The sequence below is a fragment of the Marmota flaviventris genome, chromosome 17, assembly GCF_047511675.1.
Source record: "Marmota flaviventris isolate mMarFla1 chromosome 17, mMarFla1.hap1, whole genome shotgun sequence".
NCBI classification, from domain to species: Eukaryota; Metazoa; Chordata; class Mammalia; order Rodentia; family Sciuridae; genus Marmota; species Marmota flaviventris.
The window spans coordinates 23,422,671-23,447,662 of NC_092514.1; the positions used below are offsets into that span (position 1 = coordinate 23,422,671).

The 24,992-nt window shown below is 44.6% G+C and overlaps 1 protein-coding gene across 2 annotated transcripts in view; it reads right to left on the reverse strand.

Moving 5' to 3' along the window:
* Positions 1-487: 487 nt before the first annotated feature.
* Usp43 (ubiquitin specific peptidase 43) overlaps positions 488-24,992 on the reverse strand; it is a 70,652-nt gene continuing 46,147 nt past the window's right edge. The window contains exons 11-15 of one of the 2 annotated variants that reach the window (XM_027946943.2): positions 24,160-24,286; positions 23,735-24,068; positions 16,636-16,794; positions 14,831-14,998; positions 488-1,560 (exon numbers count right to left, since the gene is read on the reverse strand). In XM_027946943.2, coding sequence (XP_027802744.2) covers positions 488-1,560; positions 14,831-14,998; positions 16,636-16,794; positions 23,735-24,068; positions 24,160-24,286 — 1,861 coding nt within the window. Of the gene's footprint in view, positions 1,561-14,830; positions 14,999-16,635; positions 16,795-23,719; positions 24,069-24,159; positions 24,287-24,992 lie in introns of both variants that reach the window. The other variant, XM_027946942.2, reaches the window with a different exon arrangement.

Below are 24,992 nucleotides of genomic sequence, written 5' to 3' on the forward strand. Positions count from 1 at the left end.
TCTTGCTTTATTATCATGATCACTTTTTTCTCTCTTTTTCAACATCTTTAACACTTATCCCAGAGAAGCACTCAAAGGAAACAATTTTCCTTGGAAGTTCACTATTTCAAAATAGAAAAGAAAGGAGAAGGGAAAACCACTGACAAGATTTGACCGGACACAGAGGATTCTTTGTAACACAGTTCCTCAGGCCCTGGAATTTTATTTTAAAGGAAATACCAGTTCTTGCATGGACACGGTAATGTTAGCCCAACAGCATCCTCTAGTGGCCAGACGACATCAAAGCAACCAGCCATACAGTAGGGCATTTGGATATGAGGTGCTAGGAGTTGTTATGGCAACTTAAAAAAAAAAAAAGAATTTCTTTTTCAGAGATCACAAGACAACTGGATTCCTAAAAGCCCACTCTGAACACAGGCTGCCTACAGATATATGCTCAGTGCAAAGTCCCAAGAAAACCAGTTTCATGCAATACTGAAATATTCCATCAGAAGCTAGATTCTGGTAAAGTTTTTTTCCGACCTAAAGAGAGAGTATGGTATTTCACCTTTTGCAAGGTGCCATAAGAAGTCTGATCCCCAAGAATGCTCCTCTGTGCGGTGCCAGTGGCATTGGTTCTCGGGGGCCTGGTGGCTTTGCGAGGGAGGTGGAGAGAGCTAGGCGCCGATCGGACGTCCCTCTCGAGGTAGCTGCCCAGGCCCCTGGCCAGGCTGTCCTGCATCCTCAGGGCAGGAGAAGGGCTCTGAGCCTGCTTGTCCACAGCAGGGCTCAGCCTGCCACTCCCGTGGGAGACTGGGGGTAGCGGTGGGGAGCCCCCAGTCCTGTCAGTCTTCCTATTTCCCTTCTTCCAAAACATAGACCTCAGGAGGGTGAACGTGCCCTGCGGGAGTCTGTCTTTCTCAGAGGACCTTTCCTCCCCAGTGGCCCTCATCTTGGGCAAGGTGCCTTGGCCACTGTCCTTACTGTTCCTAAACAATCCTACAGAGGGAGAGGGTGGGCTGCTCTGGCTTCTCACCTGGCCACTTCCCTTCCAGTTCATGGTCTTCTGGCCCTCTGCGCGGGACACTTTCTCATTGTTAATTGAGGGCATCACAGTGAGGGGCAGGTCAAACTTTTTGGGAAGCCTGATATCCTGGCTTGCATTTTCCTTTAGTGTCCTGGCTGTGTTAAGACCATCGGAGAATCCAGGGGCAGGATGGTGGTTGGGGTGGCCTGAGGGACAAGGCGCCTCAGCTAGTCCTCTCCCACTGGCTGGGCCACTGTCTTCACCTTTAGCAGAAAGGGTGACGTTTGACCTTGGTGACGCTGATTTTTCTTCCCCCCCAGCAGCGCCCGTCAGCAGCGGCACGATGGACTGGCTGGTGGATCGAGGTCTTCGTCTGGACTCCAAGTACTCCACCAGCTCGACAGATGGACCAGGGCGTTTCTCCCTGGGGCCCAAGGACCAGCGGAGAGGCATGGTCTTGAAGGGCCCCTGCTTGGCTCGAGAAGGGGTGGGCACCTTCATGCTGATGCTTCTGCCAGGAACACCTCGAACCAAAGAGCTGGACTCCAGTCCACCTGAAAGAGACACCAAGACCATGAGTGCCCAAATAACCCTCCAGCTGCGAAAGGGTGCGGACTGTAATGCCATTCACCTGGCAGACATGGAACACCTCTGAAGCCCCAGGTGCTGGACAAGGCACTAGGGAGACAGCAGTGAGCAAGACACACAGGGTTCCTCCCCTCAGGGAAGGCCAATGGTTTCATACACGGTTCCACGGAATCTATCCACACCTTTGAAGCCACAGAGAAAGCCTGGGATTACTTCCAGGACCTTCTGCAAAACCTACAGATGTTCAATCCCTTCTACGAAACAGCACATTATTTTGGTGTTTGCATATAACCCAGGAGCATCCTCCCATATACTTTAAATCATCTCTAGATTACTTATAATATCTAATACAATGTAAATGTCATATAAATGCTCTATCATTTAGGGAGTCATAATAAGAAAAAATTGTCTGTACATGACCTGTTCAATAGAGACAAAAACCTTTTTTTTTTTTTTTTTGGTACCGGGGATTGAACCCAGGGGTGCTTAACCATTGAGCACACTCCTAGCCCTTTTTTTTTTTTTTTGTATTTTATTTACAGACAGGGTCTCACTGAGTTGTTTAGGGTCTCACTAAGTTGTTAAGGCTCACTTTGAACTTGTGATCCTCCTGCCACAGTCTCCTGAGCCACAGGAATTACAGGCATGCGTCACCACACCCAACTAGAGACAAATTGTTTAAAAAGTTATTTTCAATCCACAGCTGATTGAATCTACTGACTGAATGAAACCCAATAATCTGGAGGGCCAGCTGCATCATGTCCCTGGCAGAAGAGGGTCCTGATAAAGTACAGTCTTAGAGGCAACCAGCACTAAGATTTAACATCCTTTCCATCCATCCTCAAATGCGCCCATGAAACAGAAATGCTCAGCACATGTCTCTGCTTTTTCAGGTCAAATTAGGTACTTGTACCTTTCAAATGCAAGAATCTCAGATATCCCACTCTGGGCTAAAAAGGATTTTTTTTTTTTTAAATCTGTGTTTAATTTTATCAGCACTGTGTTGTATTTTGCAATATCTGTATATAGCTGTGAAGACATTTTTGAAGCAATGTTAAGTAAGAAATAGTCTTTAAAAGCCAGCATAATCCAACTTGCAAAAATATACATAGGTGCTTATGTATTACACGTGCAGGTAAAAAACATACCAAGCAAGGATAAGAAACAGACACTGCAAATAACAAGGTGAGGCGGAGCTTTAGGGTGCTGTGTATAACTGATTGTCTTCTTTATTCTTTCCCAAATACCAGCATTTCTACAGGGAACATATATAGAACCAACACTGTATATTTTTTCTTAAGAAATTCCCAGTCATCCGTCACTGTACCATCAAAATGTCTTGATTTACATGATGCCTGCAATCGCTGAGAAAGAAATCAAGTGAAACACAAAATCCACATGGCACAAGGAGAGTCAAGTGCATTGAGAAAAGGTTGTCAGTCAAGCCTTTCACCCACAGCCGGCCACTACCAATGTGCTGCTTCATCATGGATGATGGTGTTACAGACTAAGGGTTTGAGTCCCTCCAAAAAAAATTCTCATGTGGAAACCCTATGCCACAAGGTGATGATGATATAAGAACGTGGGGCCTTCAGGAGGTGATTAGATGAGGAAAGGAGGGCTCTTGGAATAGCACCCTTAAAGAAAAGATAAGAAAGAGCTAATCTGGCTTGATGGTGCACACCTGAAATTCCAGCAACTCAGGAGGCTGAAGCAGGAGGATCACAAGTTTGAGGCCAGCCTCAGCAACTGAACAAAACCCTTGTCTCAAAATAAAAAGGGCTGGGGGTATAGCTCAGTGGTAAAAGTGCCCCTGGGTTCACCTGTATACCAAAAAAGAAAAAAAAAATTTTTTTAAAGAAAAGGAAAAGATAAGAAAGAGCTAGCCTGCAATCTTAGCAACTTGGGAGATGGAAATTAGAGAATTGCAAGTAGGAAGCCATCCTAGGCAATTTAGTGAGACCCTGTCTTAAAATTAAAAAAAAAAAAAAGAACCGGGGATAGTTTAGTAGTACAGCACCCTTGGGTTCAACCCCCAGTACTACAAAGGGGAGAAAGGAAAGAACTAATTAGATCTCTTTCTGCCGGATCTAGATATGACAAGAAGCCAACCGCAAATTGGAAGAGGCCCTCACCAGAACTGACCAGGTTGGTACCTGATCTCAGACTTCCAGGCTACAGATCCACAAGGAATAAATTTCTGTTGCTGTTAAGCCCCAGCCTATGGTGTACTGATGGAGCAGCCCAAATGGACTCAGCAGAGAACATCTCCAAAAGCAAACACGCACTGTGACCACAAAAAGCCCCCCCCCTCCCCCCCGCTCCGCCCATCGGTAGCCCAACCAGCCTGTCAACTCAGTGTGCTTCATGGGAAGGGTCCTGTCACCGAGCAGTCAGTCCTACAGTCCTGCCACACCTTGTTCCTGGAATCTGTCTCTGCATCCATGTTTGGATGTCTTCACATGCCCACACCTGACACTTACAGGGGCACAGGTAACAGCTCAGAGGGAACCACAGGGTCACGGTGAATACAGGTGGAGGAAGCCAACTGCCCACCGACCCCGCAGCCCAAGACGAAATGATCAGAGAGCCGTCGGGCGCGGAGGCCCACGCCTTTAATCCCGGCTATGAGGGAGACTGACGTGGGAGGATTGCAAGTTCAAAGCCAGCCCCAGCAACTTAGAGAGGCCCTAAGCGAGATGGTGAGACCCTGTCTCAAAATTAATAAAATAAAAAAAAAAAATGAAAACGACTGGGGATGTCGCTCAGCAGTCAAGCGCCCCTGAGTTCAATCCCTGATTACCAAAAAAGGAAACATAAAAAAAGAAATGGCTGGAGAGACGGAAGAAGGAGAAGCTCATTACTAACCCCAGGAGGAGCTAGAATGCATCTCAGAGGTTTCCCCTAGGAGTCTTACCTGTCGGGTTTTTCTTAGACCATTTTTGATAGATTTTGAAAAATAAATAAATAAATAAAAGCAAAAGCATTTCTTTAACATTAGCCAAGAATAGACATGATTTCACCCCAAATACTTTGTCATTTCAGTTTGGATTGACCTTGGTGCTCCATCATTAAATTCCCAGACCTCCAGAAAGATTAAAAAAAAAATTATTGTGGAGCCCGAGATGTAGGATGTGAACTTTTTTCTTTTCTTTTCTTTTTTTTTTTTTTTCTCCCCTCTTACACAGCCGTGGGAAGAGCAGAAAGGGGAGCTTTGTGAGAGGACACAGCTGTGACTTTCACAATGTGAGAACATCGCCTGGAGCCCTGGCAGGTGGCTAGGGGACTTGGCAGCTGCCCTAAATAGCTATCCTTCCCTTCTTCCTGGTATGAAAGGGCCCCAGGCCAGGGCTGACATCAACGCCTGCCCTACATGGCTCAGGGACCACGGGAGCCCGAGGAATCTGCCTACAGAATCGCTTCTCCTCTTCCAGGCGGTGAAGGAGCACCCCACCTTGGTTTCCTTCCATTCTATTTATTGTACTATTATAACAGGATCTGGGCAGCACAGGGAGGGATGGGAACCAGAGAGGACCCACGCTGGGGCGGGCTCCCACTTCTTAGCTGGGGTGGACGCGTGTCCTGAAGTCCCCTGGGGAGATGGGCCTTCTGGAGGCTGGCAGCTAAAGGGAGGGATGGTGCTCTGGGAAACCTGAGCTCTGACTCTCACCCACTCCACCCCATCCCCTCCCCAAGCCTGTGGATTTGGTTATTTCCAGCCTGTCTGGCCTGAGAATCAGGGCAGTCTTAAGTCTTAAGCTGCTTTAAGGATATAAACAGTTCAATCTTCCTGAAGGTTATAGAAGCTCCATTGTCTACAGACTGAGCTCCCTGGGGCCCCTCAGAGCCCCATGCACACAGAGGGTGCAGGAGCAGAGGACGGCACAGCCTGAACCCCCCACGGCAGCTCTGGAGCTGTCAAAGGCTGCTCCAAGAAAGGCCACCTCTGCCCCTGTCTGTGTGTGGTCACCTGGATTCCTCTGTGACTTTCCACCCTTGGCCTGCAAAGTGAGGCAGCAGTCTGAGCTCACATTCCCTGGGGGAACCTCCTCTCCCCATCCTTAGGCCATGATGACAGGTCAAATGCTTTCAGTCTCTCTAAGGACTTCCACTGTGCCTCCTCCATCCGTCCAGTGATGCATTCAAAAAACATCTCATGAGTGCTTACTGTGTGCCAGGGATGGTTTTCAGTTCTGGGGATACTGCTGAGGGGAAAGAAAGATGACGTTCCTGTCCTTAGAGGGTTGGACAGAAAGCAAAACTGTATGACTTAAAGTAGTGTCATGGGAAGTGCTGCAATGGAGAATGAGGCAGGGTAACAAGGGTGGCGAGTGGGTGAGGAGTGAGATTGGAGGGGAGACCTAAAAGAGGGAAGGAGGAGACACATGGAGATCTGGGAAAAGAGGATCCAGGCAGAGGGAGTAGTGAGTGCAAAGGCCCTGAGGCAGAGGCAAGCTCAGTGGGTCAGGGAAGCAGCATAGAGACAAGTATGGCTGGAAGTAGAACCAAAGGGCACCCATTAGGGATCCCTAACTTCTTCTCCCCTACACCCACCCTGAACTGGGGGTTAAGCTCAGGGCACTCTACCACCGAACTACATCCCCAGTCCTTTTTTGTTTTTAATTTTGAGACAGGGTCTTGCTAAGTTGCTGAGGCTGGCCTCAAATTCTTTTAGCTCCAGTCTATATTTGGAGATATCACTGTCTCTGGCTTTGGTGTCAAAAACAATTATAGGCTGGGTGTGGTGGCGCATGCCTGTAATCCCAGCAGCTCAGGAGGCTGAGGCAGGAGGATCACAAGTTCAAAGCCAGCCTCAGCAAAATCAGGGTGCTAAGCAACTCAGTGAGACCCTGTCTCTCAATAAAATACAAAATAGGGCTGGGGATGTGGCTCAGTGGTTGAGTGCCCCCGAGTTTAAAAAAAAAAAAATTACAGGAACTCTCTGTCACTAGGTTTGTTGGTTTTTATTTTATTTGTGATCTTTACAGTTTCCTCCCAAGTTCCTTTTCATTTGTGCATGGAAGTTGGAGTGCAACCCAGGGCAAATCTAACCCCAAACTTCCTTCCACTCCTGTAAAAGGTAGGATGGAGTTACACAGATAAGCGGAGATGTCTCTGTCACAAAAATCGAGCCACCAGGACGGGCATGGTGGTGCACACTTATAATCCCAGTGGCTCGGGAGGCTGAGGCAGGAGTAAGTTCAAAGCCAGCCTCAGCCACTTAGAGAGGCCCTAAGTAAATCAGCAAGACCCTGTCTCTAAATATAATTCAAAAGAAGGTCAGGCTCAGTGGTTGAGCACCCCTGGGTTCAATCCCTGGTTCAAAAAAAAAAAAAAAAAATTGAGCCACCAGTATGAGGCTGGAAGAAGAAAGACCAGCAGGCAGGCCACCAGCCTTTGGGAGCCAAGTTCCTGCCCCTTCCAACACTCCAAGAATCTCCGCCATCCCAAAGAGGGCAGGGCAGAGCCTTGTGGGGCAGAAACAGAAAACAACACCACATATGCACAGAGTCCAGCAATGAGTGATGGAGAAAAAACAGAACACAGTTAGAACAGGCTGCTCATGAAATAAGCCACCGGAGGAAACAGACACAACTGAAAACAACCGATGAACTTCAATCCGATTCAAGTAGGAACACCAGGGTCGGAAAAACGTGACCTTGGAGATTTATTTTTTTATTTTTTTTTTAAATATTTTGTATTTTATTTAGAGACAAGGTCTCACTGAGTTGCACGCATGCCAGGCGAGCGCGCTACCGCTTGAGCCACATCCCCAGCCCCGACCTTGGAGATTTAAAAATTCAATCAATGAAGGGGTGCAGGATCACGGTCGAGCCTCCGATGAATGACCAGGAAGAAATGGAAAAGAAAGATCTCACAGTGCAAGAGCCAAATGACAAAGAAGTAGTAGAGAAAGAGCAGGAGAATGAGAAGATGGATCCAGAAGACCCAACAGGCAAACAGACGCATCTGAAAAGCAAGAGAGATGATAACTTAAAAAAAAAAAAAAAAATGCCCCTAAATAAAGGTTGAGTCTGTAGAAGGAAAGGCATCCTCAGATCTAGATAGGCATATGCTACTAGAATTTCTGAACTCCAAGGTCAAAGAGAGACTCTTTCCAGCCAGAAAGAACAAGTGACACATGAAAGAGAACAGCTTGTATTTCTCACCTGCCACCCTGGGGCCAGGGAGACCATGGGAAAACCAGCTACAGAGGCCTGCAAAAAAAGCACCCCAGCCCAGCCCTCCTGCATCGGGTCAGGAAATACCTGGGGCTATGCGAGGCTTTAGAACACAGCCCGAAAGAGGGCTCTGACCAAGCGCTAAGGAAGCAGGACCAAGACCTCAAGACAGAGGGTGATGAAGGGAAAACCCACCGTGTACGGTGGATCCATGAACCATCCACCCTACATGGGCAAGGCCCATGTCTGGGACTAGCACCTTAAGCTGAGTCAGGGTGGTTCCGGCAGGAATGCTGGTTAACAGTCTGGAACAGAGAGCACTATTTCATGAAAACCTGGGGAGTCTGAGGGGACTTGTTCCCCCAAACAGACCAGAGGGAACACAAGAAAACATTTCAAAGGGAAAAGAAGAATAACAGAAGTATTATATCTGCTCACCTTATTGGGGCGGGGAGAGAAGGCAGAGATGAGATTGAATGCCATCGAATTGCAGGAAAATGTGGCTAATTATAAATATTGAGAAAGCAGCACATTACAAGGTGGGGAAAGTCAGGCAGAACTTCCAAATCAGCAAGGGGAAGAGGGATCAAGCAGCAACATGATCCAATCAACCAAAATAAGAGAAAGAGAAAAATGAAAAAAAAAAATTAAATTAAATGAATGAAATCAAAATTTGCAGTTGTTACACTGAGTAGGAACGGACTGAATTTCCAATTATAAGACAGACGCTGGGGCTGGGGTACAGCTCAGTGGCAGAGCATTTACCTAGCACGCGTGAGGCCCTGGGTTTCATCCCCAGCACCACAAGGAAACAATCAAGCAAGAAAACAAGACTGACTCTGATATGTTGACATCAAACAAATCAAAAAGTCCAACAACATAAAACTGACCAGGAAGTACTTTAAACTAATTCAGAAAGGAAGGTTCACAAAGTAAGAGTAAAGGGTTACCACCCAAGGGGTTGGATGATCCATCCTGAACAAAGTGACATTTAATATCAAAAACATTAAAGCAGGAAAAGAAGCAACAATATAATGCTCAAAAGCATAATTTGTATATAAGAAAAAAAAGACCCAACAGTCACAAACTTGTAGACACCTAATAATGAAGCAGCTAACGATCTAAGGCAAAAAAATTATTAAAAATTCAAGCAGTACATGATTAAAAATACAGGAAGGTTTCAATGTATCTCCTTCCTGACAGGCCATCCTAGAGAAGGCTGAATCTAAAGACACAGAGGGAACTAAATAAATGATCAACTCGCCTAATTTCATAGTTAGGATACAAAGCTCACATTTCTCAAGTAGAGGACGCACGTTGTTTTATATGTACTTTGAACATTGACAAAATACTAATCGTGGACTGGATCGCAAAGAGGGAACAACTTTTGAAAACTACGTTCTTGGATCATAATTACAAAATTACAAAATAAAAAATTACACCAAATTACAAAATAAAGAATAAAAAAGTGACCAAACAATCCTAAACACTTGAAACTCTCAGATCAAGTCTAGATCAAAGAGGAAATGAAATGCTACCTGAAAAGAACTGGAAAAGAGAAAAACCAAACCTTTGAGGCCCAGTGACAGCCACAGAGAAAATTAGGGGCCCCTTGACAGGGGACTTCTGGGAAGGACCCCTGTATCACATGGTCATGTTTTCCTAATAATTGCAAAAGTAAGATGTTTTTATATTCTAGTGCCTGTAGAGCATCTCCCATCTCTGCCCTGATAAAGGGACAGCGTCATAAAACTTACATGCATTCATTTCCGTTCAAATGCCTTCTTTTTTATAATATTCCATAGCAAGAGCTCCCGGAAAGACGACAATCCCAGACGATTTCTCTATGGAGGACTGCTGGCATGTGGCAGGGGCAACTGTTTCCTGAACAGGACCATCTCTGGGCATTGGAGGACACTCAGTATCCTCCCCCACCCCCAGGACTCAAGGCCAGGCATTGCCCCTACTAATTTTGACAGTTTAAAAAAAAAAAAAAAAAAAAGATCTCTTCCAATTTCGCACAGCCGTGCATGCCTGGAGACTCTGCTAACTCAGGAGACTGAGGTAGGAGGATCACTTGAGTCTGTGAGTTCAAATCCAGCCTGGACAACAGAGTGAGACCCTATTTCAAAAAGAAAAAAAAGTCTCTCCCATGCATCTCCAAATCCACGTGGATGGAGAGTGGAGGTAGTGCAAATCCCTGTCGGAAACCTCTGCGCTAGATACTTAGGTCTTGCTCAGGTTGGGTATTAATAACAAGAGAAAAAAGACTAGATTTTTTTAAAAAAAATCATTTTGAGGACTCAAAACAGGTTTCAAATCTGTCACTATCTTATTCAAAGGGAAACTTCCATTGGAAACAAACCTTTTGCAGTGTCGAAAACCCTAATTCAAAAGTGATATCTGAGAGCCTCAGAGCCAAGCCTGGCATCCAGGGGGAACAGGGTCATTTTTCTAGGGGTGAGCTTGTTACTTTCCCTTCAGGGTCTCAGCTTTCTGTCATTTCATCTCTCCCAAGGACTTGGAGGCTAACTTGGGTAATGGAACTAAAATGCCTACAGGAGGCTGCAGGACAGTTACCGTCCCTCCACTAGCTCTGTCTATGTCGCTAGGGCTGTGCCCCACATTGCAGGGGTGGGCCACCCTTTGTCATTGCTTCCTTATGGGGAGGGTGTCACATGCATTTATCCTTGGAGGCAATGAGAAAGGACCCCAGGCAACACACTTCCTCAGAGCTGAGATGACTTAAGAGCCTGTCACAAGTAGTGCTGACAGCGAAGAGCACCTCTCTAGTGTTATAGACACTACTACCCCCAGTGTACAATCATGAAAACACAAAGGGAATAGAAATGCCCAGACAGGGCAAGCCACAGAAGGGGACTCTGAGGAACTCAGACAAATCCAGAGTGTGTGAGCATGCTCCTAGCAGGGGTAGTGAGAGGTGGCAGCCGGAATGCCAAATACTGAGGAATACATTAACTAAGTACAATACATGAACCATGACAAAACAGAGGGTTGGATTCAATGATAATCTTGTTGCTTGAAGACTCTATCATATCTATTCACTCATAAATAATGTAACAGGAGCCTGGTACATGCCAGGAACTGTGTTGAGTACTTGACAAAGTGGTAACATAAAGTAGAAAGAAACAAGTATCAAGCAAACACTATGTCCCAGTGATTGCACTCCTAGGTATACACCCAACAGAAATGCAGACATATATGCACCAAAAGACATGAACAATCAGCGACTCAGGAGGCTGAGGCAGGAGGATTGCCTCAACAACTTAGCAACTTATCAAGACCCTGTCTCAAAATTAAAAAAATAAATAAATAAAAAGAGTTGGGGGTGTAACTCAATGGCAAAACAACCTGGGTTCAATCCTCAGCACCAAAAGGTTTTTAAAAGAAAAACAAAAACAGGCATGAACAAATATAGTCAGAGCAGTACAGGCTAAGTATCCTAAGTATCCCTTATCCAAAATGCCTGGGCCCAGAAGATTTTCAGATGTTGAATTTTTTCAGATTTTGAAATATTTGTGGATAGATATAATGAGATATCTTGGGGATGGACCCAAGTGTACACATGAAATTCTTTAGTATATCATATACCTCATGCACACAACCCAAAAGCAATTTTATGGAACATTTTAAATAATCCTGTGCATGAAAAAATTTCATGGTGTGGAATTTTCCACTTGGGGCATCAGTCAGCACTCAAGAAGTTTCAGATTTTAGAACACTTCAGATTTCAAATTTCCAGTTTAGGCAGGCTGTTGTGTTCGTACTTGCTCCAATCTGAAAACAACCCCAAAACTGAATCATGATAGAATAAATAAATGTGGCCTATTGTTACAATGTGGGAAATTTGGATGCAATGGTGCCATCTACCAAGAAGCAGACACTTTGGGCCCAGTTAGTCCACCAAGGAGGCTCCACAGTAAAACATGCATGGGATTTCGGAGAAGCTACAAATATCTCAAAAATCCATACATCTGTAATAACTCAAGATTGTTCTCTCAACAATCAGGCCATATTTCTCCAGGTCCCAACAGCAGGCTAGCTTCTGTGGAGGCTTCCAGCCCCTCGGTGAACCTACAGGAGGAGGTGGTTCTTCTACCTTGCCCTCTGCACTTTTTTTCCACATCCCTGTATTTGCTCTTTTATTGATAACAGTCAACAGTCTCTTCCCCTCATATATATATACAGAGAAACTTCTGTGCAGAAAACTATGTATCCGAGTTGTTTTTAGTTACAGATAGAATAAACGAAAATTTATTGCTATACATAACATACAAACCTCACAAATAAAAATGTTACACAAAAGGAGCCTTTTCTGCAAAGTTTTAAAAGCAGGTAAAAACTGATCTATGGTGTCAGATGCCAGAATAAAGGCCTACCTCCATGGAAGCAGGAAACGGCAATGACAGAGAGAGCCGGGGGAGAGGAGTTCTAGAATTTTCTATTTCTTTTTTTATTTTTAAATATTTATTTTTTAGTTTTCGGCAGACACAACATCTTTGTTTGTATGTGGTGCTGAGGATCGAACCCGGGCCGCACGCATGCCAGGCGAGCGCGCTACCACTTGAGCCACATCCCCAGCCCCTAGAATTTTCTATTTCTTAACCTGGTACATATCTATGTTTATTTTATAATAACTCATCAGAGGCACACTTGTGATTAGTGTACGTCACTATGTGTGTGTGTGTGTGTGTGTGTGTGTGTATATATATATATGGTATACATGTTATGATTATATTATAAATATAATAGGTAAAAATACACAAGCATATGCTGTTTATATAGTAATGTATACTCATCACAAGTGTATATTTAATATTTCCATGTGTGATCTCTATATATTATGTTTCTATTGAAATCTTATATTAAAAACCTAAATTAGGAGATGATAGAAAGTAAGAAAACTAAAAATGTAATGTGACCACTTTAGGGCTGAAGGAGCACAGAGGTTGAAGAAACACACGCACGTGCACACACACAGACACATGGACACACACACACACGGATACAAAGTTCTGAATGACTTTGTTTCTGTAATGATACCCTTGTTGTCCTGCACTAGGATTCTAGACTGCATCCCCTGAATGCTAACACGCTCTGTTACTTCCCACCTGGCAAAGAAAACAAACAAAAACCACAGTCAGCCCCCTGCTCTGCTGCAACTGGCCCCTTGATCACACTGAGGGATGGCCCATGCTGGCTGTCACTTCCAGGACCCCAGGCTCTTCTCCACCCATTGCGGCCAGGCTTCCATTTCCTCCAACCCAAAGCACATGCTCTCAGCGTATCTCAGGGGACCCTCCATCCTGATGGCCACTTGCCCATCCTCACACTACCCAACCTCCCAAAAGTATTAGGCACAGCCACTTCCTTTAGCAAGAGTCACTCTTCCACACCTGGGAACCATACTTCCCTGGCTAGCTTCCCATGTGGCTGGCTGCTCCATCTTGGTTTCTCTGCTGACCTCTCCACCTTTGCTTGACCCCGAGTGGGGGCAGAACTCCCAGGCTGGGTCTTCAGTCTCCACTCCTTTCTACCTCTGCTATTCCTCAAGGAGAGCTCAGCAAGCCGTGTGGCTTTCCATTCCATCCATTTGCTGATGACTCTCAAATACTTATCTCCACTCTCAAGCTATTACATTGATATGGATGTCTTAGAGGAATCTAAAAATCACCCTGCCAAGAAGTGGACTTCCCTCCAGAATTGACTCTATTCCTACCCAACTCATTCCCATCTCATGGGCTACGTGACTATTCACCTCATTATTTATCTTCAAGAGCCTCATTATATCTTGAAGAGCCACCCTAGGTCATTCTCTTAGATCCTGCATCCATCCTCCATGAATCCTGCCGGCCCTACTTCGAGACAGAGCCACAGCTTGGCCCTCCCTTCCCTAATAGCAGACCAAGCCACTGTTCTCTCACAAAAGCCTCCTAACCGGCCTCTTCCTTCCTTCCTTCAAATCTCGCCCTTCTTCCATGGATTCTTTACACAGCAGCACAGTAGACTTTTAACACTATAAACCGGACCAATTTCTTCCCTGCGGAAAACTCTCCAATTTACTGCCTTTGGAATCAGGTCCAACAGGTTTGTCGTGATCAGCTCCGGTCCACCTTCAATCCCTCCCAATTCCTCATTCACTCTGCTCTGACCACAGCTCTGCTTTCTTCTGCCCCGCACAACACCCCACGCTCGCTCCCAAAGCAAAATCCCAGAATTCCACGTGAGTCACCCTCTCTGACTCGATGTCACTTTCTGAGAAAGGTCTTCCCCACTCACCCTAGGGAACAGGATTCTGCATCTCTTTCACTTTTGCCTCCATATCTTATTTCTTGATTATTTATTGTTTATTCTCTGCTTTACATCACATTGCCATCTTAGTTACTGTCCCCAGGTGGGACAGTAAGTTCTATGGGAGCAGAGCAAGAATTTAGAGCCATCTATTCATTCCACAGGGAACTAGTTTCGGGACTCCCGGCAGATAATGAAATCCTTGAATGCTCAAACCCTTGTAAAATGGTGAAGAATTTGCATGTAACCTATATACATCCTCCCAAGTACTTTAAATCATCTCTAGATTATCAAGCCTAATACAGTGTAAATGCTATAGAAATGTTGCAGTATGTTTTCTTAGGAACAACGACAAGATAAAATGCTGTACATGTTTTGTACAAGCATAATTTTTCCCCAGAGATTTTCAATCCATGGTTGGTTGAATCGACCAATATGCATCCTGGAGAAATGGAGGGTCACTGTATTTTGGGTGGAGGATTGTGGATGGGAGGTGAGAGGCAGGCAAAGACAAGTTGTGGAAGATCCTATTTGACAAATGAACAAAGAGGTGAAAGTGCTGACTAAAATATTCATCATAGCAGTTGCAATAAAATCTTTTTCTCCATGTTAAAAAAAAAAGAGATGAATAAAACTCTCATAACACTGTCTACTTGAGGCCATGTCGACACTGTCATAAAGAGAAGGGACAATGGTTGTTACATAAAATGAAAAGAAAGTCAGCAAAATTGAGCCCACATACCCTTTTCCTGGTGGCAGAGGCTGTTTGGGAGGACAGGAGAGTCAGGCACCTGAGCCAGGGACGGGCAGGGGGCAGAACTCCAGGACAAAAGACTTCCCCTCGTGCTGTGGCCATTGTTGCTCCCGAGCCTCAGGAGCCAGTGGTCAGACAAGGAGGAGCTGGTGGAGCCTGTGGAGGAAGCACAGACATGTGGAGGCTGGACCCAAAGCCTCCCTTCAGGGCCCAGGGGGAGCTTGCTATGCCCAGATACCCAATCCTACCACTCAGCCCTGGAACCCCATGGACCCAGAGCAGAACTACAGATAGAAAAGTGAATGACCAGAGGGGAAACCAGTGGTGGGGATACATGTGACCAAGTTCAGAGAGAGGAATTTGGTCGCAGAAAGCAAAGTACAGATGAGGAGGTCATTCAGTTGGTAAAGCTCTTGCCTGGCATGCCCAAAGCTCTAGGTTTGATCACTAGCACCACAAAAAAAAAAAAAAAGAAAGAAAGAAAGAAAAGAAGAATGTACTGATGAGTATTAAAATACTTGCATTTTATCCCCAGGACCCATGGCCCCAGTTCCTACAGGTCAACATACAATAGCTACACTATAGGAGCATACCCCAACCTCAGGAAAACCAAATCTTTTATAATGGGCATGAAGAATGCCTATCTACCCTTTGATCTAGAGGAGATATTATTATGCTGAAAAGTATGAAAATCTGTCCATCTCTTTCATGGTGTTTATTCTTCTTTGAATGTCTACCTTCTACAAATGGAAGTAAGACTTGCATTAGAGTTTACACAGACATGCTGAGGGCCCTTGGTTTTATACGGTCATTTTCCAACAATATTTTGAAAATCAGATTAACTTTTTTTATTTTATTTTTTTAATTTAAGTGTTCTCTTGAACCAAAGATAAGGATGGCCACTTTGCAAAGTGGAACAGGTCACATAAAAGGGTCAGCTTTGGCACTTTTCCCCCCTAGACTCTCAAGCAAGTTTAAGGCTAACAAATGAATTGTTGGGGTGCCATTGAACAGCTACATTTTCTAGAAAGGCCCTGCACCGCTTTTAACAGCTCTTCCCTTTCTAAGGGTTAATCAGGTTTACATGGCATCAGTTTAATTTAATCTGGCTTGATATGACCAAGATTAGGAAAAATGGAATCACACCCCCCAAGTATCACAAGTCCTGCATACAAGCCGGGTGTGGTGGTGCACGCCTACAATCCCAGAGGCTCAGGAGGCTGAGGCAGGAAGAACATGAGTTCAAAGCCAGCCTCTGCAAAAGCGAAGCACTAAGCAACTCAGTGAGACTGTGTCTCTAAATAAAATACAAAATAGGGCTGGGGAGGTGGCTCAGTGGTCGAGTGCCCCAGAGTTCAATCCCCAGTACAAAAAAAAAAAAAAAAAAAAGTCCTGCAAATAAATACTTACTCTTTCCCACTTTCTTGATTTACAATGTATCTATTCCACATCTTGAGAAGTGGGCTATTGGCCTATGGGGTTCAGACACCTTCTTTTTTTTTTTTAACTAAGGATTGAACCCAGGGGCATTATACCACTGAGCTATATCCTCAACTCTTTTTAGTTTTATTTTGAATCATTAAATTGTAGGAAGCTGGCCTCAAACATGTGGTCCTCCAGCCTTAGCCTCCTAAGTCTCTGGGATTACACGCATGTTTCATGACACCTGGCTCTGGGACTCAAATTTTTATAGCAGCTGCCTATCTTCCTGGTCCTGGATACTCAACTAAACACCTTCACAATTCTTACAGTGACTTCCCAAATGCCCTCTTCTAACGAGCAGTTGTACCCACCTCTCATGGAGCTGCTGGCGGACCAGGGAGGGATGCTGTTTCGCTTCTGATAAAATAGGATGTAAGCCCCTCGGGTATTGACCTCATCTTCTCGAAGGGGTTCCACCATGCTGTCATCATAACTGTACCACTGGCCATCCAGAGAGTTCCGGCAATAGGCTGCAAAGGTCCAAACCCCAAGTCTCAATTATCAGGGCCCCAAAGGGCAGGAGGACATTTTCCACTGGCATAGCTGAAAAACGGACATGCTTATAACAGAATGAGAAAAAGAGTCATGTGGGGCAAGAAATGAATTCTGTGGAATCAGAAAAGATCAGTAGGTCATACTTCCCAATTCTTAATAATAAAGAGCACTCCTCAGCCTAAGTTGAATCCTTATGCTGCAGCCCTCCCTCAGGCAAAATCTCCCATAAAAGGGAGCCCCATGTTATGTAGCCACACAATATAGTCTATGTTCACCCCATTTCTTCTGAAAAATTTCAAAGTGCACATCTGTAATTAAGTATGCAATAAGTGGAAATAAGAATCACAGTTGGGACTTTGGTCAATGTCTTTTCTACAAGAACTAGAATCAAACATTTCAGGAAAGATAAATGATTCTCCCCACCTCCCAAGTGACCAAAAAAATATCCCTCTTCTTGCACTTTATATTTCAGTGAACAATAACAAAACCCACTGATGGGGATGTTAGCAAGCTTTTTCTGTAAAGGACTAGATAAGCAAATAGTTCCAGCTTTGCAGGTCTCATAGAGCCACATATACTCTCTGCCACATATTCTTGCTCTTCTTTTTTTTCCATTCATAGAGTTATAAAACTTGTAGGTCAGACAAACACAGGCCCTGGACAGAATATGAACCACAGCCTATAATTTACTAACCTCTGCACCCATCTGGACCAGGCAGCTCGGAATTCATCTTTGTTCTTCTTTTCTCTTCCCACAAGACCCAGTCCAAAAGTCATTCTTACTAATTCTACTTCCAAAACATGTCTGGAACACTCTGTCAATATCCAGTCAATACTGTTGTGCACCTGAGCCCCAGAAACATCCTCCTAAATGTAATTTCAACTTTTAGTCTCGTTGGGATCTACTGTCTACTCATTCTCCATAGAGCAGAGCAACTATTTCCATTTGTACACTAGGTTATGCTCTTACTTCTTGACTTAAAACCTTTAAATGGCTTCTGTGACATTGTAAGGATGTTTGCTCCTTGGAATCATAAAAGTTATAGTGTCTTTTTCTATGCTAAATGACAGCTCCTGCGTAGCTTTAGGATGGGACTAGTCACCAGAAAGATCAAGGCAGGATTTGTAGGTTGGGACTTTAAGCCAATGAGACAAAAAAAAAAAAAAAAAAAAAATATCAAAGTTCAGAAATAGACCCAAACATAAAAATGTAATATCTGATAGCATTGCAAGGAATTAAGTGGACTTTTCAATTAGTGATAGTCTTAGTACAAATTGGTATCTTCTAGGGGTTGGGGAAAGAAGTGGATCTCTCTCTCTCTCTTTCTCCAGAGCATCATGGAACTCCAAACAGGAGATTTAAATGTAAAAAATCTAAAATTGCTAGTAGAAAACACAAGATAAATACTTTTTAATCTTAGAGTAAAAAAGGTTTTTCGTGAATGACTCAAAATCCAAATGTCACAAAAGAAACAATTGATAAGTAGGCTAGCTAGAAAAAGTACCATAAAAACCTTCTGCATGGCAATATGACCACTGGAAGAGTCAACTGGCAGAAGTTGGGGACTGTTGCACCAATCGATCTGAAAAACAATCAAAGGATATGCACAGAAAGTTCACAGAAAAGAAGCCACAAGGACCCTTAGACAGATGAAAAGAGGCTCAAACTCACTCTCACACTCACAGTGTGAGTGTGAAATTGGTATTGTTCACTTCCCCCTCTAGACTGGCAAAAATTCAAAGGTTTTATAGTACATTTTACTGGAGGGTTATAAGGAAACAAGCATTCTCTTACTGCTGAAAGGAGTGAAAATGTTCTACAACCCCCTGTGCAGGGAAATTTGATAGTATTTGTCAAAAATGCAGATCCAGTGCTTGCCTAGCATACACTAGGCCCTGCATTGGACCCCCAGCACCCCACAAAACAAAAGCAAACAAAACCGCACTGACCAAGCTACCCAATTCTGAGAATTGGTCCTGCCTACAAACTTGTACCTGTAGGAAATGATCTACCTGAGGTGTTAGGACAGCAATATTGGTAATAGCAATATGAATGAACCAGTCCAAAGTCCATCAACAGGACACTTAACATAATTCACACACCTATTTGGCACATTTATAGAAGAAGATGCGGAAACTTTCTGTAAATCTATAAAGATTTCCAAGACATATTTTAAGAGAGGATTAAAAAAAAAAAAAGCCAAGTATAAAAACAGAAAAATACTACTTTTACTTAACTTAGGGGATGGAGAGGAAATATAGAAAAGGAATACAGTTAAGTATCAATGACCATAGACCCACAATTGCCTGCATTTATATAAAGAAAGCATGAAGAATAGAGAAGAAATTATTAAAAGTAGTTACCCTTGACAGAGGAGGGGACAGAGAAGGGACAAAGATGGGATCCAGACTTTTCACCGCCCACCCTTTTAGGCTATGTGAATTCTGAAGCCTAGGAACAGTGACCCACCACTGTCTCACACATTAAAAATGAAAACAAAGGCATTGTGGATTTCTGAAAATGTCCATTTCTGACATGTGGTGAAATGACCAGGCTTCCGGAAAGCAGAAAGGAACAAAGCCACAATGTCAAAAGACACTGGGAGAGAGAGTGACAGCTCAGATTTTTGAGAGCCCAGCACACAGATGGAGTGGCGGACTCCACCAGCCGGGCTGAGGGAGTTCAACCCAGATGAGGGCTGCTTCCGGGGAGAGACAAGAAGGGAGCCTGCACCAGTAGGCAGCAGCCCCAGAGGCTCAGAGCTACGGGTCTTGGGTGCTACCAAAGACTGGGTGAGGTGGAGGCCAAAAACAAAAACCAGGATGCTTCAACAAAGAAACAGGACAAGAAGTTAAATCATGACAGCCATTTAAAAAAAAAAAAAAAAATGCAGGATCAGGGGTTGAGACTCAGTGGTAAAGTACTTGCTGCCTTGCACTGTGAGGTTCAATCCTCAGCACCACCTCAAAATAAATAAATCAAGATATTGTGTCTATCTACAACTAAAACATATTTTTTTTAAAAATGCAAGAATGTGGTTAGAAAACAAAGCTGAAGAAATCTCCCAGAGTCCATCAAAAAGAGACAAGGAGATGGAAGAGTGAACATGAGAGTGTTCCTAGTGTTTCTGTAACAAATTAGCCTATGCTCGGTTCCTTATGACAACACAGATTTATCACTGTGGAGTCCAGGAAGACAAAACAGGTCTCGCTGTTTTGGACAAAACAGGTCTCGCTGGTCTAAAATCGAGGTGTCAGCAGGGCTGCCATCCTCCCAGTGGTTCTCAGGGAGAATGAGCTTTCTCATTTTTTCAGCTTCTCAAGGCTGCCTGCATTCCCTGGCTTCTGGCTCCTTCCACCTTCAAAGCAACTGATGGCCAGTTGAGGTGGAGTCCCATCTGCATCACGGACCATTCTACTTCCCCTTTCACATTTAAAGTGATTACATTTGGTTCACACAGGTATCTAGGTGCATCTCTTTACCTTGAGGTCAGCTGATCAACCACCTTGACCCCCCCCCCTTGCCAGGTAAAATAGCATATCCACAGGTTCTAAGCCTTAGGACATGGACATATTTGGGACATCATTATTCTGCCTACCATAGACGGGGAATGTCCACACACACATGAAGTAATACAATGCACAGAGTTATTCGTTGAGTACAGGTTGAGCATCACTACTCTAAAAATCTGAAATCCACAAATGCTCCAAAAATCCAAAAATTTTTAAGTGTTGACAAGTGGAAAATTCCACACCTGACTTCATGTCATGGGTCACCAGCCAAAGGCAGGCAAACTAAAAATATTGTATAAAATTACCTTCAGAATATGCATGTAAGATATATATGAAACATAAATGAATTTTGTGTTTTCACATGAGTTCTCCCCTCAAGATATCTCATTACAAAAATGCAAATATTCCAAAATCTTAAAAAAAAAAAAAAAAATTCCAAAGCAATTCTAGTCTGAAGCATTTCAGATAAGGGATACTCAACTGTATTATAGTGAAAGTTTGGAACAACCAAAATGTCCATGAATAGAAGATTGGTGAAATAAACCATGGTACGTGCACACCATGAAATACTAAGCAATCGTTTCAAACCAAGAATGGCCTAAGTCTCTATATACCAATATGGAAATATCTTGAAGATACATTACTAAATGAAAAAAGCCAGGAACAGAATTACATACACCATATTCTACCCTGTGTTTAAAAGAGAGTAGTGGGAAATGAGCTCAGGACTGTGTATCTGCTTGTTGCCAGAAACTCTGGAAGGACACAGAAAACCAATAAAAGTGGTTTGAAGTCCAATGGACAAGAGTCAAGGTTAACAGCAACACTGTTTGTTGTGTGTGGGTTTGGTTTTTTTTTTTTTTTAACATCATTAGATTTTTTTTGAGCCATCGGAATATATTCCCAAAGACAAGTACCACATGATCTCACTCATGTGGAATCTAAAAAAGTTGACCTCCTAGAATAGAACGGTGGTTACCAGAGACTGGAGAAGGAGGGCTGGGGAAAGGGTGATCAGTGGGTTTCAAGTCATTGTTAGGAATGAGAAGTTTTGGCACTCTGTTGGGCAGTTAGGGTGACATTGTACAATGATGACATTGTACTGTAATTTTCAAAAAACTACAAAAAAAGATTTTGACTGTTTCCATCCAAAAAAAACATTGAACGTTTGAGGAGATAGATATGCTTTCCCTGATTTGAACACACTATATAACACACACACACACACACACACATATATATATATATATATATATATATATATATATATATATTTCAAAACATCCCGTGGTATACCCTAAAATATATATAAATTTTATGTGTTAATTTTTTTTATTTTAATTTTTAAAAAATGAACACAAGGAAATTTCTAGATCTGAAGATCAGTGCCCAGCAGAAAAGAATGAAATCACCCACATGACGGTCAGCCTGCAAAAATCCAGAGCACTGGTGATAAAGAACCTGAGAGCTTCCAGGAAGAAAAAAATAGATCCCAGATAAAGAAACAGAAATGAAACTGGCCTGACCCATTTCGACACCGAGACCTCCATTCCATTCTCATGATGCACCCCTGACCAAAGATGGACAACGACCATCCATCTAGAATTCTATGTCCAACCAGACTGTCAATCAAGGATGGGAATAAAGGCGCTTTCTGACATGCAGGGACTCAAAATGTATGCTCCCATCATCCTCTTAGGAAGTTGCTAAAAGGTGTGCTTCCCCGAAAATGAAGACAGTGGTGCTCATTACAGCATCCTCTGCAGTTTGGGGGTTATTCATGTTAGACGTCACTGCAGGCCAGAAACCATGGAGTCGGAAGCTGAGTGGCTCAGGGCTCTGCCATTTAGGCAGCAGCGTGGGATCATCAGGAAGAAGATCCTCAAGATGGCCCAGACCCCACCTGGGTTTGCACTGGCTGCAGACAATCCCCTGTTTCCACTCCTTGCCAGCCCCCTCTTCCTCTGGAATCTTCTCCCCCTGGATTTAGTATAAGCAGATTTTTTCCCCCAGGAAAATGGTAGCATATGGTGTAAGCAAAAAGACCCTGAGACACTCTGTGGAAACCGGGTCCCTTGTCACCAGCTCAAAATTGCAGATTTTCTTCCCCTTTAAGGCTCACCCCAGGAAAGGATCTGGATTTTGCATTTAGTGAGACAGTTTTCTGGGCACACACATACCAACGCTTCCCATTCCTACATTCCCCCCTGATTTCACACCAATGTTCTTAATTTATGCTGGAGACACCCCAAGAGTTTATACAAAAGAAGCCAGCCCAGGCAGCCTCGTAAACGACAAGCCCCAAGTTCCAGTTGTCCTTATTTTCATCACTAATGTGTGCACAGGGACTAATTCATCTATGAGGCTCACTGTTAAAAAAAAAAAAATCTGAGGTTAATACAGCAAGAAAGATGTCTCCCCAGATAAAGACGGATGGCCAAGAATTTCTGTTGAGCTATTTTTAGCCTTGAGAAGGGAGACCGGAGAAGTAGCTGGACAGAATGGTGCTTCAGGCTATGAGGATGGCAAGTCTCTCATCTAGGGCAGAACAGCTATGGGAGAATGGGAAGGTACTGGACAGCAATACAGGAACAGTGTGGTGTCCACCTTAACCTTCAGTATGACCAGCCCAGCTCCAGCCTCCAACCCTCCTCTTTGTCCACTCCTGTGCCCCCTGATCTGTTACTCCATTCTCATTTCTCTCTCCCCAAGGGCATCTATACTGTCCTCCATGGCAGAGAGCACATCCTAACCTCTCAGATCATACAGATCAGCCTCCACTAAGACCCACATAATGGACACTCAATTGCTGCTGCTACCAATAGCTCTCTGCAGGCTTCCTGTGGTCACTGAGATATTTTCAAGGGACAAAAGCGGGGAATGACATAAGCAAGAACAGTAATGAGTCATGATGCTCTCTAAAAGCTTTCCCGGGGAAGACTGTGAACGACTGGGACAGTCTCCTGGTAATTTGTTTCTGTTTTTCAATTCATCTGCTGTTCCCAATTTCTCCAGATGAACAGAAAGGAAACTGACTCCCAAAGAATCAAAAGAGACAAGATCTGATAAGAGTTCTTGTGTTAAATCGCAGGTAAGGTTAAGCGTCATTCTCTGGGTTCCAAAAATGACCCTCCTACATTTGACATGCCTGAAAATTTGGGCCGTAACTCACTTTACATCTCAACCATGAATCTAACTCCACATCAGCACGATGGGTGGGACCAGGCACCCTCCTCTCTTGCACACATTCTGGTGTGCAGGAGGGAAGGAGTCAGCCAGGCCGAGTGCCCAGTCAGTATCCAAGGAGTGCCGATTCTTTTGAGGCTCAGGCCACAGCCAAGACACACAGCCATGGTCACCATGTGCAAGAGGCATAGCAAGGCTCACCTGTGTAATGCCCACCTTGCAGACTGCCGTGGTGGTTGCAGACCGCGTACAAGTCGTACAGGAAGTCCAGCGGGTAGCTGGTGGGCAGGCAGGCCGGCTGCTTCCAGGAGGGCCAGGGGCCTGGCACTGGCTTGGAACTGGTGCTCCTCTGGGCCACATGGGGAGCCATGTTGAGTCCAGAGAGCGGGAACCTCACCAGCGTGGAGAGCTTGTTTCTTCTCTCCCCCACCTGGCAGAACCTCTTGAGGTGGATGATGAGGATATCAGGCAGGGTCCACAGACTCAGCTTCACCATGCCCCGCTGGAGGACTTTGCAATGGGGGCACTTCCACGCGTCGTCCTGGGCCAGCTGGAAAGGAAGCCACCGGGAACATGAGGCCTTCGCCACCGCAAGGCGGCCAGCCCCCTTCCCGGCCAGGGGGTGCCCCCCGGGGCGGGACCTGCTCCTCCTTGGTGTAGAACTGAAAACATTCATCCAGGGTACAGCTGGGCTGCTGGTGGGTCTGCTGCTGCCTCCAGACGCTCTCCGCATCCTGCACCCGCTCCTCCTGGAGGCTCCCAAACAGGCTGCACGGAAGGAGGGGACACCGGGGGTGCTCAGCGCTGCAGCCCCCCTCTCTCCTCCTGGACTGGTCTGGTCTGTCTCTCCTCACGGCAAACCCAGTGGACAGCATCACTGGGTGAGGTCACAGGCTCCCAGGACCTCTACACACTTCTGACCTTGTGCTCACCCTCTCTTATAGGAATCGTCTGTCTCCCCCATCAGCTCCTCAAGGAACCAAGCCTCGGGCTCATGCCCCTTTGTTTTCCTTGTCCTAACCCAATGACTCGTGCCTGGTAAAGGATCAATAGATACTTGGACTGAAAAAAATGTCCTTTTTCAAAGTAAGACTGATGTTTGATAATAAAGAGCCTAAACTGGAGGCAGACGGCCTGGGTTCCAATCCCAGCTCTGTCTCATGACCTTAAGCTGTATGACCTTAAGCAATGGCTTAACCTCTCTGTGCCTCAGTTTCTACCCAAGAAATGCAGGATAGAGCAGTTACTGCCTCATAGTACCCCACACAGGAGGTCATGAAGATTAAATAAAGTGTTGACAGCAGTGACTGGCACAGGTGAGGGCTACCTGAGCATGTGCTTCTCCTAACACCACCATCATGATGACCATTTCTATCACGACCATTTATACAAGGATGTGTGCACACGGCCCTCTGGTGGTACCGGGGACACTGGGTCCATGGAAGATGTGAGGGTTCAGGCAGGCCATCTCAGC